The following is a 16,958-nucleotide window of genomic DNA, read 5'->3' on the forward strand; positions in this document are numbered from 1 at the left end:
TTTAACGGCCCGGGGCACAATCGTTAGCATTTTCATATTAGCATGCTAGCTTTTTTTTTTGCAAGTATACACCTGTGTGTTAAATATTTTGTTACATGACAAGTGACACTTGCTAACATGCTAACATTAGTATGCTAGCTTTAATTTTGTTTAGCAAATTTTATAAGTATACCCACCTCAGTCATATGTTGGTACTTGATGCATGTTAATATTAGCATGTTGGCATTTTCAATTAATTTTTGTAAATTTTTTGTTTCTTGGCGCATGTTACAGTTAGCATTTTAGCAAGCTAAAATTAGCATGCTAGATATTTTCTATCTAATTTAGCAGGTCTACACCTCAGTGTCATATATGTTGGTATTTCACTAAAGCTAACTGTAGGCATGCTATTGCTAACAAGTTAGCATAATAGTGCTTTTATTTTTCTTTAATCCATTTTTCAGTTACTTGACACTAACTGTTAGCATTTTGGTCCTACTTTGGCTCTTCAACATTCACATGACATTTCTACTGAAATGGCATTATTTAGTTCTTTAAAATAAATCTATATATTGTACTGGTTTTGACGGTGAAAACTACTAAAATGTCCGTGCATCCTCTGATTTGTCAGTCTGTGGCCCTCAGTGGGAAAAGTTTGGGCCCTAAATGAGCTAAATTGGATTGTAAATTAGAAACCGATGGTAGAACTACAAGGCTAGTAGAGTAGGAAGTTAGGCAAGTCGAGACTTAGGGAAAAAAGGAATAAAATGTATTTTAATGACATTGGGATCAAATTACAGAGTGACATCGTCTTGTCATTAAAAAGCAGCCATCTTATTGGATGCAAGCACCATCAAAGCTTAGAAAATGTCCCCAAAGGTGAAATCGTGGAAAGAAAAATGAAAAAAAAAAAAAAAAGTCTGTCATACGCGTCAGTGTTGCCCTCTTAGCTCACAGGAAATGTTCAAAGTGTGCACACGGCAGCACTCATGCACCAAAGTACAGCCGGATTGGTCTTTCTCCGCCGGTCCACCAGTTCATCCGTGGGCGGTGCGCTCGGAGCACTCACCCCTTCACCTCACTGCCTGGCCTTGCGGGGACGCTTCACCAGCCGAGTCCTCCTCCTCCTCACGCCGGCTGACGGAGAACCACAAGAGGAACATGGTGAGGGATGTTCCTCACCTGGGATGGAACCGGACCAACATTTCATATCGCAGTTATCGGGATTACCTCAAATTTGTGTTGCAAGTATTGAAAACGTTTCCACTAAATAGCTAAAAAAAAAAATTAAGTTTCTGTTATAAAAGTCACTATTTTGCTAGTGTTTTAATCTTTTAAGTATTTTATTGCCTGAGCTTTTATTATTTGTATTTATGTATTTATTTATTATTATTATTTATTTTTATTGTATTGCAAGTATTGAAAACGTTTCGACTAAATAGCTAAAAAAAATTGAGTTTCTGTTATAAAAGTCACTATTTTGCTAGTGTTTTAAACTTTTAAGTATTTTATTGCCTGAGCTTTTATTTTTTGTATTCATTTATTTATTATTATTATTATTTATTTATTTATTTATTTATATTATGTTGCAAGTATTGAAAACGTTTCGACTAAATAGCTAAAAAAAATTGGGTTTCTGTTATAATAGTCACTATTTTGCTAGTGTTTTAATCTTTTAAGTATTTTATTGCCTGAGCTTTTATTATTTGTATTTATTTATTTATTTATTATTATTATTATTTAATTTTTATTATGTTGCAAGTATTGAAAACGTTTTGACTAAATAGCTAAAAAAAAAAATTGAGTTTCTGTTATAAAAGTCACTATTTTGCTAGTGTTTTAATCTTTTAAGTATTTTATTGCCTGAGCTTTTATTATTTTTATTTCTGTATTTATTTATTATTTATTTTTATTATATTGCAAGTATTGAAAACGTTTCGACTAAATAGCTAAAAAAATCGTGTTTCTCTTATAATAGTCACTATTTTGCTAGTGTTTTAATCTTTTAAGTATTTTATTGCCTGAGCTTTTATTATTTGTATTTATTATTATTGTTATTTATTTATTTATTTTTATTAAGTTGCAAGTATTGAAAACGTTCCGACTAAATAGCTTTAAAAAATCGGGTTTCTGTTATAATAGTCACTATTTTGCTAGTGTTTTAAACTTTTAAGTATTTTATTGCCTGAGCTTTTATTATTTGTATTTATTATTATTATTATTATTATTTATTTATTTATTTTTATTATGTTGCAAGTATTGAAAACGTTTCGACTAAATAGCTTAAAAAAATCGGGTTTCTGTTATAAAAGTCACTATTTTGCTAGTGTTTTAAACTTTTGAGTATTTTATTGCCTGAGCTTTTATTATTTTTATTTATTTATTTATTATTATTATTATTTATTTTTCCCGGTTTTCACGAAAGTCCAGTAATTCCGAAACACCCATTTCAGTTCAAACTGTTACCAGGTCAACATTTTTCAACGCCGTTGTGTCACCGACTGTATATTGTAAAGAAATTCCTGTTTTCCTCAAAATTCCCAGGAAATTCCCACTCAAATGAATGGACTATTCATAGTTTTATACAATGGCCAAAATTCTCAAAATTTTGCGCCATTTTTTTTTTTTACCCGATTCCAACCTTTCACACGCCGTTCTTCACTTACGTCGAACGCAATACATGTTGTCCCTTTCCCAAAATTCCCGGTTTTCCGGTCATTTTCTCCCCATTGACAATGAATGGGCAATACACTGCATATTCCACATTTCTTATCCCATTTGAACCATTCCAAAATCCACACACTCCACTCACCCTGGACATTCAAGCCAGCATCTTTCCCGGTTCCGAAAACTCCTTGATTACCCGGAATTTCCAGGAATTTCCCCCCAATTGAAAATGAATGAGCAATATACAAACCTCTCCATATCCCACATTTCGTATCCGAATCGAAACGTTCCAACATCCACATTCAAGCCTTCTGGTTCCACTCACTCGTATTGGCGGTTCGGCGTCTCGTGCACATAACCCATTCACACGCAATTCCTACCGCAATTGCAAATTCTAGTTTAATATTTAGAATGCACAACAAAAATCCACCTGTTGTCATGTCTTTCATAATGATTGTGAACAAAAGGTAACATATATATATAATATATCATAGAGCTCTATTGCCCCCCTTGTGTCTGTGCCGTCACTCCACCGGACTATCCAGGACTATCTGCAGTGTGCTCAAACAACCACCAGGTAGCATCAGTGAGCAGATAATACCGTATCATCTCTTTCACTTTTCGGGTCTTATCAGGTCGTCATAGTGCGTTCTTTACCCTCGCTTTAAGTGAAGGACGAGGCAAAAGCCAAACCAAAGACCCCCTTTATAAGTCTTTTACCTGGACCGTTCCTGGCGGCAGCAAACCTTCCTCCCTCTGGAAGACGGAGAGAAGAGGTTATCGGACTTGGACACACACACACAGATGGTAATCCCGAGTCAGGACGTCACCTTGGATGAGTTTGGTGATTCTGTCAGACTCCTGGTCGATCAGGTTGGGGTTGCTGTGGATGGTGGTGATCCTGGAGAAGTCGGGCCCTGAGCGGGGGGGGAGACACGGAGCGTGAGACCTCAAGGAAGCCGATTCAGGTTTACACCAAGAGGACACAGACTCTGGTTTGTCAAGGGAGGCCTACCCTCAATGATTTGAGGCTCGACGTGCGCACTGAAGCGGGCTCCACCTTCAGACCGGCAGTGAAGAAAATCATAAGAATGATGATTTCATTGCAGTCATTGAGTGACTGACACATGGACACACACACAGTCCTCCACCACACCCCCTCGCCTCAGTCCACATGCACGCCACATCAGACGCACAGACATGCGACGTCATGGTGCACCGCCAAACATCTCTCTACAATTTTACGATCGCACCGAGCGGAGCCGTCGGCGTGATTTACGCTTCTGGAGGAGCTCTGCAGCTGCGGAATGATTTCTTCATTTTTACTGGCACCGCTCTCCTCTCCTCTCCTCTCACCCACAAACTTTGAAGAGCTGTCTGCCACAGAAGAACCAGCAGTAAAAACCTCCCTTTTTAATAGGCGCACCAAACCCCCCAGTAGAACTTCATAGAAGACACCTTCGTTTTGTCGGAGAAATGACCGGATTTTCCACAATAACCTTTAAGGGGAACTGCACTTTTTTGCAAGTAACAGACACCTTCATAACAATATGTAATATGTACAATATACACACTGCAAGTATATATATCATGTAGTAACAGACACCTTCATAACAATATGTAATATGTACAATATACACACTGCAAGTATATATATAATGTAGTAACAGACACCTTCATAACAATATGTAATATGTACAATATACACTGCAAGTGTATATATAATGTAGTAACAGACACCTTCATAACAATATGTAATATGTACAATATACACACTGCAAGTATATATATATAATGTAGTAACAGACACCTTCATAACAATATGTAATATGTACAATATACACACTGCAAGTATATATATAATGTAGTAACAGACACCTTCATAACAATATGTAATATGTACAATATACACACTGCAAGTATATATATAATGTAGTAACAGACACCTTCATAACAATATGTAATATGTACAATATACACACTGCAAGTATATATATAATGTAGTAACAGACACCTTCATAACAATATGTAATATGTACAATATACACACTGCAAGTATTTATATAATGTAGTAACAGACACCTTCATAACAGTATGTAATATGTAACATTTGTACCATATTTTCATCATTTTAATCAACGTCGGAACTAATTCCTCGGCACATTTTTTTTCCGTTTCCATAGCGACACATGTCCGACTTCAGGCAACAAATGTGTTCCTACTTCCAGAAACAAACGCGAGTGTGTGTTCTAATTATGGCAGACTTGGTAACAAACAACGAAGACGACTATTTTTGGACAAATGTGGAGTCCGAACCTTATATTTTTGAAGCTGAATGTACTGAGGATGAACTACTGGTAATAGAAGCGAGACGTTGGAGCAGACAGAAACCGAGAGAGTGAGGTGAAAGCGACTCGAAGCTAAAAAATTTGGAATTTGAAGCCAAGCTACATTAATGGAGTGCTTACCCAAATAAACCGGAAACAAACGTTTCTGGCAAACTGGACCAAACAGACAACTGTCCATCGAAAAAACAACAATTTCCAAATTAATTGTGTCTTATTGGTGACGATTCTTAATCGTTAAAAAAAAATAAAAAATAAAAAATATCTATTTTCAAATTAATCGTGATTGTTATTGGTGACTATTCTTAATCGTTAAAAAAAAATAAAAAAATCTATTTTAAAATTAATCGTGATTCTTATTGGTAACAATTCTTAATCGTTTAAAAACAAAAACAAAAAAACCCCAACAATTTTCAAATTAATCGTGACTATTATTGGTGACGATTCTTAATTGTTAAAAAAAACAAAAAACAAAAAAACAATTTTCAAATTAATCGTGATTCTTATTGTTGACAATTCTTAATTGTAAAAAAAAAATAAAAATAAAAATAATTTAAAAAAAAATTATAATTAATCATGATTCTTATTGGTGACGATTCTTAATTGTTAAAAAAAATAAAATAAAAAATCTATTTTCAAATCAATCGTGATTCTTATTGGTGACGATTCTTAATCGTTAAAAAAAAAAAAAAAAAAAAAAAAACTATTTTCAAATTAATCGTGATTCTTATTGGTGACGATTCTTAATCGTAAAAAAAATAAAAAAAAATAAAAATAATTTTAAAAAAAAGTCTAATTAATCGTGATTCTTATTGGTGACGATTCTTAATCGTTAAAAAAAAAAAAAAAAAATCTATTTTCAAATTAATCGTGATTCTTATTGGTGACGATTCTTAATCGTTTAAAAAACAAAACAAAAAAACCCAACCATTTTCAAATTAATCGTGATTCTTATTGGTGACGATTCTTAATCGTTAAAAAAATATATATATTTTTTTAAATCAATTTTCAAATTAATCTTGATTCTTATTGGTGACTATTCTTAATCGTTAAAAAAAAAAAAAAAAGTATTTTAAAATTAATCGTGATTCTTATTGGTGACAATTCTTAATCGTTTAAAAACAAAAACAAAAAAAACCCAACCATTTTCAAATTAATCGTGATTCTTATTGGTGACGATTCTTAATCGTAAAAAATAAATAAAAATACAAATAATTTTTTTTTTAAATTCTAATTAATCGTGATTCTTATTGGTGACGATTCTTAATCGTTAAAAAAAAAAAAATCTATGTTTGAAAATAATCGTGATTCTTATTGGTGAGGATTCGTAATCGTTTAAAAAAACAAAACAAAAAAACCCAACAATTTTAAATTAATCGTGTCTTATTGGTGACGATTCTTAATCGTTAAAAAAAAATATATTTTTTTTAAAATCAATTTTCAAATTAATCGTGATTCTTATTGGTGACTATTCTTAATCGTTAAAAAAAAAAAAAAAAGTATTTTAAAATTAATCGTGATTCTTATTGGTGACAATTCTTAATCGTTTAAAAACAAAAACAAAAAAAACCCAACAATTTCCTAATTAATCGTGATTATTATTGGTGATGATTCTTAATTGTTAAAAAAAACAAAAAACAAATAAACAATTTTCAAATTAATCGTGATTCTTATTGCTGACGATTCTTAATCGTAAAAAAAAATTATAAATACAAATAATTTAAAAAAAAATTCAAATTAATCGTGACTCATATTGGTGATGATTCTTAATCGTTAAAAAAAAAAAAAATCTATTTTCAAATTAATCGTGATTCTTATTGGTGACGATTCTTAATCGTAAAAAAATAATAAAAATAAAAATAATTTTTTAAAAAATTGTAATTAATCGTGATTCTTATTGGTGACGATTCTTAATCGTTAAAAAAAAAAAATCTATTTTCAAATTAATCGTGATTCTTATCGGTGACGATTCTTAATCGTAACAAAAAAAAAAAAAAAATTGTAATTAAACGTGGTTCTTATTGGTGACGATTCTTAATCGTTAAAAAAAAAAAAAATCTATTTTTAAATTAATCGTGATTCTTATTGGTGACGATTCTTAATCATTAATAAAAAAATAAATAAATAAAAATCTATTTTCAAATTAAACGTGATTTTTATTGGTGAGGATTCTTAATCGTTAAAAAATAAATAAACGAAAATAAAATTTCAAATTAATCGTGATACTTATTGGTGACAATTCTTAATCGTTTAAAAACAAAACAAAAAAAACAACAATTTTCAAATTAATCGTGATTCTTATTAGTGACGATTCTTAATCGTTAAAAAAATATATATATATATATATATATATATATATATATATGTATATATTTTCAAATTAATCGTGATTCTTATTGGTGACGATTGTTAATCGTTACAAAAAATTTTAAATAATTTAAAAAAAAATCTAATTAATCGTGATTCATATTGATGACGATTTTTAATCGTTAAAAGAAAAAAAAATCTATTTTCAAATTAATTGTGATTCTTTTTGGTGACGATTCTTAATCGTTTAAAAAACAAAACAAAAAAACCCAACAATTTTCAAATTAATCGTGATTCTTATTGGTGACGATTCTAATCATTTATAAAACAAAACAAAAAAACCCAACAATTTTCAAATTAATCATGATTCTTATTGGTGACGATCCTTAATCGTTAAAACAAAATAAAAATCTATTTTCAAATTAACCGTGATTCTTATTGGTGACGATTCTTAATCGTAAACAAATAAAAATAAAAATCTATTTTCAAAATAATCGTGATTCTTATTGGTGACGATTCTTAATCGTTTAAAAACAAAACAAAAAAAAAACAACATTTTTTAAATTAATCGTGATTCTTATTGGTGACGATTCTTAATCATTAAAAAAAATATATATATATATATATATATATATTTTCAAATTAATCGTGATTCTTATTGGTGACGATTCTAATCGTTTAAAAAACAAAACAAAAAAACCCAACAATTTTCAAATTAATCATGATTCTTATTGGTGACGACCCTTAATCGTTAAAACAAAATAAAAATCTATTTTCAAATTAACCGTGATTCTTATTGGTGGCGATTCCTAATCGTAAAAAAAAAAAAAAAAAATCTATTTTCAAAATAATCGTGATTCTTATTGGTGACGATTCTTAATCGTTTAAAAACAAAACAAAAAAACCCAACATTTTTTAAATTAATTGTGATTCTTATTGGTGACGATTCTAATCGTTTAAAAAACAAAACAAAAAAACCCAACAATTTTCAAATTAATCATGATTCTTATTGGTGACGATCCTTAATCGTTAAAACAAAATAAAAATCTATTTTCAAATTAACCGTGATTCTTATTGGTGACGATTCTTAATCGTAAAAAAAAAAAAAAAAAAATCTATTTTCAAAATAATCGTGATTCTTATTGGTGACGATTCTTAATCGTTTAAAAACAAAACAAAAAAACCCAACATTTTTTAAATTAATCGTGATTCTTATTGGTGACGATTCTTAATCATTAAAAAATATATATATATATATATATATATATTTTCAAATTAATTGTGATTCTTATTGGTGACGATTCTAATCGTTTAAAAAACAAAACAAAAAAACCCAACAATTTTCAAATTAATCATGATTCTTATTGGTGACGATCCTTAATCGTTAAAACAAAATAAAAATATATTTTCAAATTAACCGTGATTCTTATTGGTGACGATTCTTAATCGTAAAAAAAAAAAAAAAAAAATCTATTTTCAAAATAATCGTGATTCTTATTGGTGACGATTCTTAATCGTTTAAAAACAAAACAAAAAAACCCAACATTTTTTAAATTAATCGTGATTCTTATTGGTGACGATTCTTAATCATTAAAAAAAAAAAATATATATATATATATATATATATATATATATATATATATATATATATATATATATATATATATATATATATATATATATATATATATATATTTATATATATTTTCAAATTAATTGTGATTCTTATTGGTGACGATTCTAATCGTTTAAAAAACAAAACAAAAAAACCCAACAATTTTCAAATTAATCATGACTCTTATTGGTGACGATCCTTAATCGTTAAAACAAAATAAAAATATATTTTCAAATTAACCGTGATTCTTATTGGTGACGATTCTTAATCGTAAAAAAAAATATATATATATATATTTTCAAAATAATCGTGATTCTTATTGGTGACGATCCTTAATCGTTAAAACAAAATAAAAATCTATTTTCAAATTAACCGTGATTCTTATTGGTGACGATTCTTAATCATTAAAAAATATATATATATATATATATATATATATATATATATATATATATATATATATATATATATATATATATATATATATATATATATATATATATATATATATATTTATATATATTTTCAAATTAATTGTGATTCTTATTGGTGACGATTCTAATCGTTTAAAAAACAAAACAAAAAAACCCAACAATTTTCAAATTAATCATGATTCTTATTGGTGACGATCCTTAATCGTTAAAAAAAAATAAAAATCTATTTTCAAATTAACCGTGATTCTTATCGGTGACGATTCTTAATCGTAAAAAAAAAAAAAAAAAAACTATTTTCAAAATAATCGTGATTCTTATTGGTGACGATTCTTAATCGTTTAAAAACAAAACAAAAAAACCCAACATTTTTTAAATTAATCGTGATTCTTATTGGTGACGATTCTTAATCATTAAAAAATATATATATATATATATATATATATATATATATATATATATATATATATATATATATATATATATATATATATATATATATATATATATATATATATATATATTCAAATTAATCGTGATTCTTATTGGTGACGATTCTAATCGTTTAAAAAACAAAACAAAAAAACCCAACAATTTTCAAATTAATCATGATTCTTATTGGTGACGACCCTTAATCGTTAAAACAAAATAAAAATCTATTTTCAAATTAACCGTGATTCTTATTGGTGGCGATTCTTAATCGTAAAAAAAAAAAAAATCTATGTTTGAAAATAATCGTGATTCTTATTGGTGAGGATTCGTAATCGTTTAAAAAAACAAAACAAAAAAACCCAACAATTTTAAATTAATCGTGTCTTATTGGTGACGATTCTTAATCGTTAAAAAAATATATATTTTTTTTAAAATCAATTTTCAAATTAATCGTGATTCTTATTGGTGACTATTCTTAATCGTTAAAAAAAAAAAAAAAAGTATTTTAAAATTAATCGTGATTCTTATTGGTGACAATTCTTAATCGTTTAAAAACAAAAACAAAAAAAACCCAACAATTTCCTAATTAATCGTGATTATTATTGGTGACGATTCTTAATTGTTAAAAAAAACAAAAAACAAATAAACAATTTTCAAATTAATCGTGATTCTTATTGCTGACGATTCTTAATCGTAAAAAAAAATTATAAATACAAATAATTTAAAAAAAAATTCAAATTAATCGTGACTCTTATTGGTGATGATTCTTAATCGTTAAAAAAAAAAAAAATCTATTTTCAAATTAATCGTGATTCTTATTGGTGACGATTCTTAATCGTAAAAAAATAATAAAAATAAAAATAATTTTTTAAAAAATTGTAATTAATCGTGATTCTTATTGGTGACGATTCTTAATCGTTAAAAAAAAAAAATCTATTTTCAAATTAATCGTGATTCTTATCGGTGACGATTCTTAATCGTAACAAAAAAAAAAAAAACATTGTAATTAAACGTGGTTCTTATTGGTGACGATTCTTAATCGTTAAAAAAAAAAAAAATCTATTTTTAAATTAATCGTGATTCTTATTGGTGACGATTCTTAATCATTAATAAAAAAATAAATAAATAAAAATCTATTTTCAAATTAAACGTGATTTTTATTGGTGAGGATTCTTAATCGTTAAAAAATAAATAAACGAAAATAAAATTTCAAATTAATCGTGATACTTATTGGTGACAATTCTTAATCGTTTAAAAACAAAACAAAAAAAACAACAATTTTCAAATTAATCGTGATTCTTATTAGTGACGATTCTTAATCGTTAAAAATATATATATATATATATATATATATATATATGTATATATTTTCAAATTAATCGTGATTCTTATTGGTGACGATTGTTAATCGTTACAAAAAATTTTAAATAATTTAAAAAAAAATCTAATTAATCGTGATTCATATTGATGACGATTTTTAATCGTTAAAAGAAAAAAAAATCTATTTTCAAATTAATTGTGATTCTTTTTGGTGACGATTCTTAATCGTTTAAAAAACAAAACAAAAAAACCCAACAATTTTCAAATTAATCGTGATTCTTATTGGTGACGATTCTAATCATTTATAAAACAAAACAAAAAAACCCAACAATTTTCAAATTAATCATGATTCTTATTGGTGACGATCCTTAATCGTTAAAACAAAATAAAAATCTATTTTCAAATTAACCGTGATTCTTATTGGTGACGATTCTTAATCGTAAACAAATAAAAATAAAAATCTATTTTCAAAATAATCGTGATTCTTATTGGTGACGATTCTTAATCGTTTAAAAACAAAACAAAAAAAAAACAACATTTTTTAAATTAATCGTGATTCTTATTGGTGACGATTCTTAATCATTAAAAAAAATATATATATATATATATATATATATATTTTCAAATTAATCGTGATTCTTATTGGTGACGATTCTAATCGTTTAAAAAACAAAACAAAAAAACCCAACAATTTTCAAATTAATCATGATTCTTATTGGTGACGACCCTTAATCGTTAAAACAAAATAAAAATCTATTTTCAAATTAACCGTGATTCTTATTGGTGGCGATTCCTAATCGTAAAAAAAAAAAAAAAAAATCTATTTTCAAAATAATCGTGATTCTTATTGGTGACGATTCTTAATCGTTTAAAAACAAAACAAAAAAACCCAACATTTTTTAAATTAATTGTGATTCTTATTGGTGACGATTCTAATCGTTTAAAAAACAAAACAAAAAAACCCAACAATTTTCAAATTAATCATGATTCTTATTGGTGACGATCCTTAATCGTTAAAACAAAATAAAAATCTATTTTCAAATTAACCGTGATTCTTATTGGTGACGATTCTTAATCGTAAAAAAAAAAAAAAAAAATCTATTTTCAAAATAATCGTGATTCTTATTGGTGACGATTCTTAATCGTTTAAAAACAAAACAAAAAAACCCAACATTTTTTAAATTAATCGTGATTCTTATTGGTGACGATTCTTAATCATTAAAAAATATATATATATATATATATATATATATATATTTTCAAATTAATTGTGATTCTTATTGGTGACGATTCTAATCGTTTAAAAAACAAAACAAAAAAACCCAACAATTTTCAAATTAATCATGATTCTTATTGGTGACGATCCTTAATCGTTAAAACAAAATAAAAATATATTTTCAAATTAACCGTGATTCTTATTGGTGACGATTCTTAATCGTAAAAAAAAAAAAAAAAAAATCTATTTTCAAAATAATCGTGATTCTTATTGGTGACGATTCTTAATCGTTTAAAAACAAAACAAAAAAACCCAACATTTTTTAAATTAATCGTGATTCTTATTGGTGACGATTCTTAATCATTAAAAAAAAAAATATATATATATATATATATATATATATATATATATATATATATATATATATATATATATATATATATATATATATATATATATATATATATATATATATATATATATTTATATATATTTTCAAATTAATTGTGATTCTTATTGGTGACGATTCTAATCGTTTAAAAAACAAAACAAAAAAACCCAACAATTTTCAAATTAATCATGACTCTTATTGGTGACGATCCTTAATCGTTGAAACAAAATAAAAATATATTTTCAAATTAACCGTGATTCTTATTGGTGACGATTCTTAATCGTAAAAAAAAAAATATATATATATATTTTCAAAATAATCGTGATTCTTATTGGTGACGATCCTTAATCGTTAAAACAAAATAAAAATCTATTTTCAAATTAACCGTGATTCTTATTGGTGACGATTCTTAATCATTAAAAAAAAAAAATATATATATATATATATATATATATATATATATATATATATATATATATATATATATATATATATATATATATATATATATATATATATATATATATATATATATATATATATATATATATATATATTATATATATTTTCAAATTAATTGTGATTCTTATTGGTGACGATTCTAATCGTTTAAAAAACAAAACAAAAAAACCCAACAATTTTCAAATTAATCATGATTCTTATTGGTGACGATCCTTAATCGTTAAAAAAAAATAAAAATCTATTTTCAAATTAACCGTGATTCTTATCGGTGACGATTCTTAATCGTAAAAAAAAAAAAAAAAAAACTATTTTCAAAATAATCGTGATTCTTATTGGTGACGATTCTTAATCGTTTAAAAACAAAACAAAAAAACCCAACATTTTTTAAATTAATCGTGATTCTTATTGGTGACGATTCTTAATCATTAAAAAAAATATATATATATATATATATATATATATATATATATATATATATATATATATATATATATATATATATATATATATATATATATATATATATATATATATATATATATATATATATTCAAATTAATCGTGATTCTTATTGGTGACGATTCTAATCGTTTAAAAAACAAAACAAAAAAACCCAACAATTTTCAAATTAATCATGATTCTTATTGGTGACGACCCTTAATCGTTAAAACAAAATAAAAATCTATTTTCAAATTAACCGTGATTCTTATTGGTGGCGATTCTTAATCGTAAAAAAAAAAAAAAAAAATCTATTTTCAAAATAATCGTGATTCTTATTGGTGACGATTCTTAATCGTTTAAAAACAAAACAAAAAAACCCAACATTTTTTAAATTAATTGTGATTCTTATTGGTGACAATTGTAATCGTTTAAAAAACAAAACAAAAAAACCCAACAATTTTCAAATTAATCATGATTCTTATTGGTGACGATCCTTAATCGTTAAAACAAAATAAAAATCTATTTTCAAATTAACCGTGATTCTTATTGGTGACGATTCTTAATCGTAAAAAAAAAATAAAAAAATCTATTTTCAAAATAATCGTGATTCTTATTGGTGACGATTCTTAATCGTTTAAAAACAAAACAAAAAAACCCAACATTTTTTAAATTAATCGTGATTCTTATTGGTGACGATTCTTAATCATTAAAAAAAAAAAATATATATATATATATATATTTTCAAATTAATTGTGATTCTTATTGGTGACGATTCTAATCGTTTAAAAAACAAAACAAAAAAACCCAACAATTTTCAAATTAATCATGATTCTTATTGGTGACGATCCTTAATCGTTAAAACAAAATAAAAATATATTTTCAAATTAACCGTGATTCTTATTGGTGACGATTCTTAATCGTAAAAAAAAAAAAAAAATCTATTTTCAAAATAATCGTGATTCTTATTGGTGACGATTCTTAATCGTTTAAAAACAAAACAAAAAAACCCAACATTTTTTAAATTAATCGTGATTCTTATTGGTGACGATTCTTAATCATTAAAAAATATATATATATATATATATATATATATATATATATATATATATATATATATATATATATATATATATATATATATATATATATATATATATATATATATATATATATATTTTTTTTTTTTTTTTTTTTTTTCAAATTAATCGTGATTCTTATTGGTGACGATTCTAATCGTTTAAAAAACAAAACAAAAAAACCCAACAATTTTCAAATTAATCATGATTCTTATTGGTGACGATCCTTAATCGTTAAAACAAAATAAAAATCTATTTTCAAATTAACCGTGATTCTTATTGGTGACGATTCTTAATCGTAAAAAAATAAAAATAAATCTATTTTCAAAATAATCGGGATTCTTATTGGTGACGATTCTTAATCGTTTAAAAACAAAACAAAAAAACCCAACATTTTTTTAATTAATCTTGATTCTTATTGGTGACGATTCTTAATCATTAAAAAAAAAAAAAAATATATATATATATATATATATATATATATATATATATATATATATATATATATATATATTTTCAAATTAATTGTGATTCTTATTGGTGACGATTCTAATCGTTTAAAAAACAAAACAAAAAAACCCAACAATTTTCAAATGAATCATGATTCTTATTGGTGACGATCCTTAATCGTTAAAAAAAAATAAAAATCTATTTTCAAATTAACCGTGATTCTTATTGGTGACGATTCTTAATCATTAAAAAAAAAAAATATATATATATATATATATATATATATATATATATATATATATATATATATATATATATATATATATATATATATATATATATATATATATATATATATATATATATATATATTTTCAAATTAATCGTGATTCTTATTGGTGACGATTCTAATCGTTTAAAAAACAAAACAAAAAAACCCAACAATTTTCAAATTAATCATGATTCTTATTGGTGACGATCCTTAATCGTTAAAACAAAATAAAAATCTATTTTCAAATTAACCGTGATTCTTATTGGTGACGATTCTTAATCGTAAAAAAAATAAATAAATCTATTTTCAAAATAATCGTGATTCTTATTGGTGACGATTCTTAATCATTTAAAAACAAAACAAAAAAACCCAACATTTTTTAAATTAATCGTGATTCTTATTGGTGACGATTCTTAATCATTAAAAAAATTTTATATATATATATATATATATATATAAATATATATATATATATATATATATATATATATATATATATATATATATATATATATATATATATATATATATATATATATATATATATATATATATATATATATATTCAAATTAATCGTGATTCTTATTGGTGACGATTCTTAATCGTTAAAAAAAAAAAAATATATATATATATATATATATATATATATATATATATATATATATATATATATATATATATATATATATATATATATATATATATTCAAATTAATCGTGATTCTTATTGGTGACGATTGTTAATCGTTACAAAAAAATTTAAATAATTTAAAAAAAAAATCTAATTAATTGTGATTCATATTGATGACGATTTTTAATCGTTAAAAGAAAAAAAAAATATTTTCAAATTAATTGTGATTCTTTTGTCGAGGCTGGAACCAAATATTCATATTTACATTGTTTCTTATGGAGGAAATTGCTTCGACATACAAACTTTTTAATTTACGAACTCTGTTCAAGAGCCGGTTAAGTCGAGGTTCCACTTTATATCCAAACTAGCATCAAGCTAACACATTTCTAGCGCTTTCCATTGCTAGCATGGAAAAGAGGCAATCCACTACGAATTAAGTGCCCGGGCAGAGTCTGAAACCGGACGTGACGTCACGCGTGTCGAAGGTATCTGGAAATGGTACTTTAAAAGCCGGTACCCTTCCCTAATGGCAATTGTTAAATGACTTTAAAATGAGTTCTAAATGACACATTGCCATTTTGGGGGACGATATTTCCTGGGAAAGTCACGTGTCAACAACCACCCCATATCATATCTGCCCACTCGCAAACCACGCCTCCCACCACTCAACCCGGAAATACCGAAAATAGTCTGATGCCACATCCGCCTTTTGATGTACTTCCGGTATGGACTACAGATCTAATTTCTTTTTAACTCCGGGAGCGGAAGCAGTTCTACGTCATATTTTCCCACCCTCAAACCACACCTCCTACCACTCAACCCGAACATACCAGAAATAGCCCGATGCCACATCCGCCTTTTGATGTGCTTTTGGTATGGACTACAAATCAAATTTTTTAGAGGCTCCGGAAGCAGTTCTACGTC

At 25.7% G+C, this 16,958-nt stretch overlaps 1 protein-coding gene across 4 annotated transcripts in view; it reads right to left on the reverse strand.

Annotated features, from left to right (window-relative positions):
* Positions 1-542: 542 nt before the first annotated feature.
* Positions 543-16,958, reverse strand: part of LOC133649995 (periostin-like) — a 60,393-nt gene continuing 43,977 nt past the window's right edge. For 2 of the 4 annotated variants that reach the window (XM_062046710.1, XM_062046713.1), the window contains 4 exons: positions 3,662-3,706; positions 3,477-3,563; positions 3,367-3,402; positions 544-1,116 (listed from right to left, as the gene is read on the reverse strand). In XM_062046710.1, the coding sequence (XP_061902694.1) occupies positions 1,058-1,116; positions 3,367-3,402; positions 3,477-3,563; positions 3,662-3,706 (227 nt within the window). In that variant the 3' untranslated portion in view covers positions 544-1,057. Of the gene's footprint in view, positions 1,117-3,366; positions 3,403-3,476; positions 3,564-3,661; positions 3,707-16,958 lie in introns of all 4 variants that reach the window. The other 2 variants (XM_062046712.1, XM_062046711.1) reach the window with 2 other exon arrangements.

This window comes from Entelurus aequoreus, linkage group LG05 (genome assembly GCF_033978785.1).
Source record: "Entelurus aequoreus isolate RoL-2023_Sb linkage group LG05, RoL_Eaeq_v1.1, whole genome shotgun sequence".
Lineage (NCBI taxonomy): Eukaryota > Metazoa > Chordata > Actinopteri > Syngnathiformes > Syngnathidae > Entelurus > Entelurus aequoreus.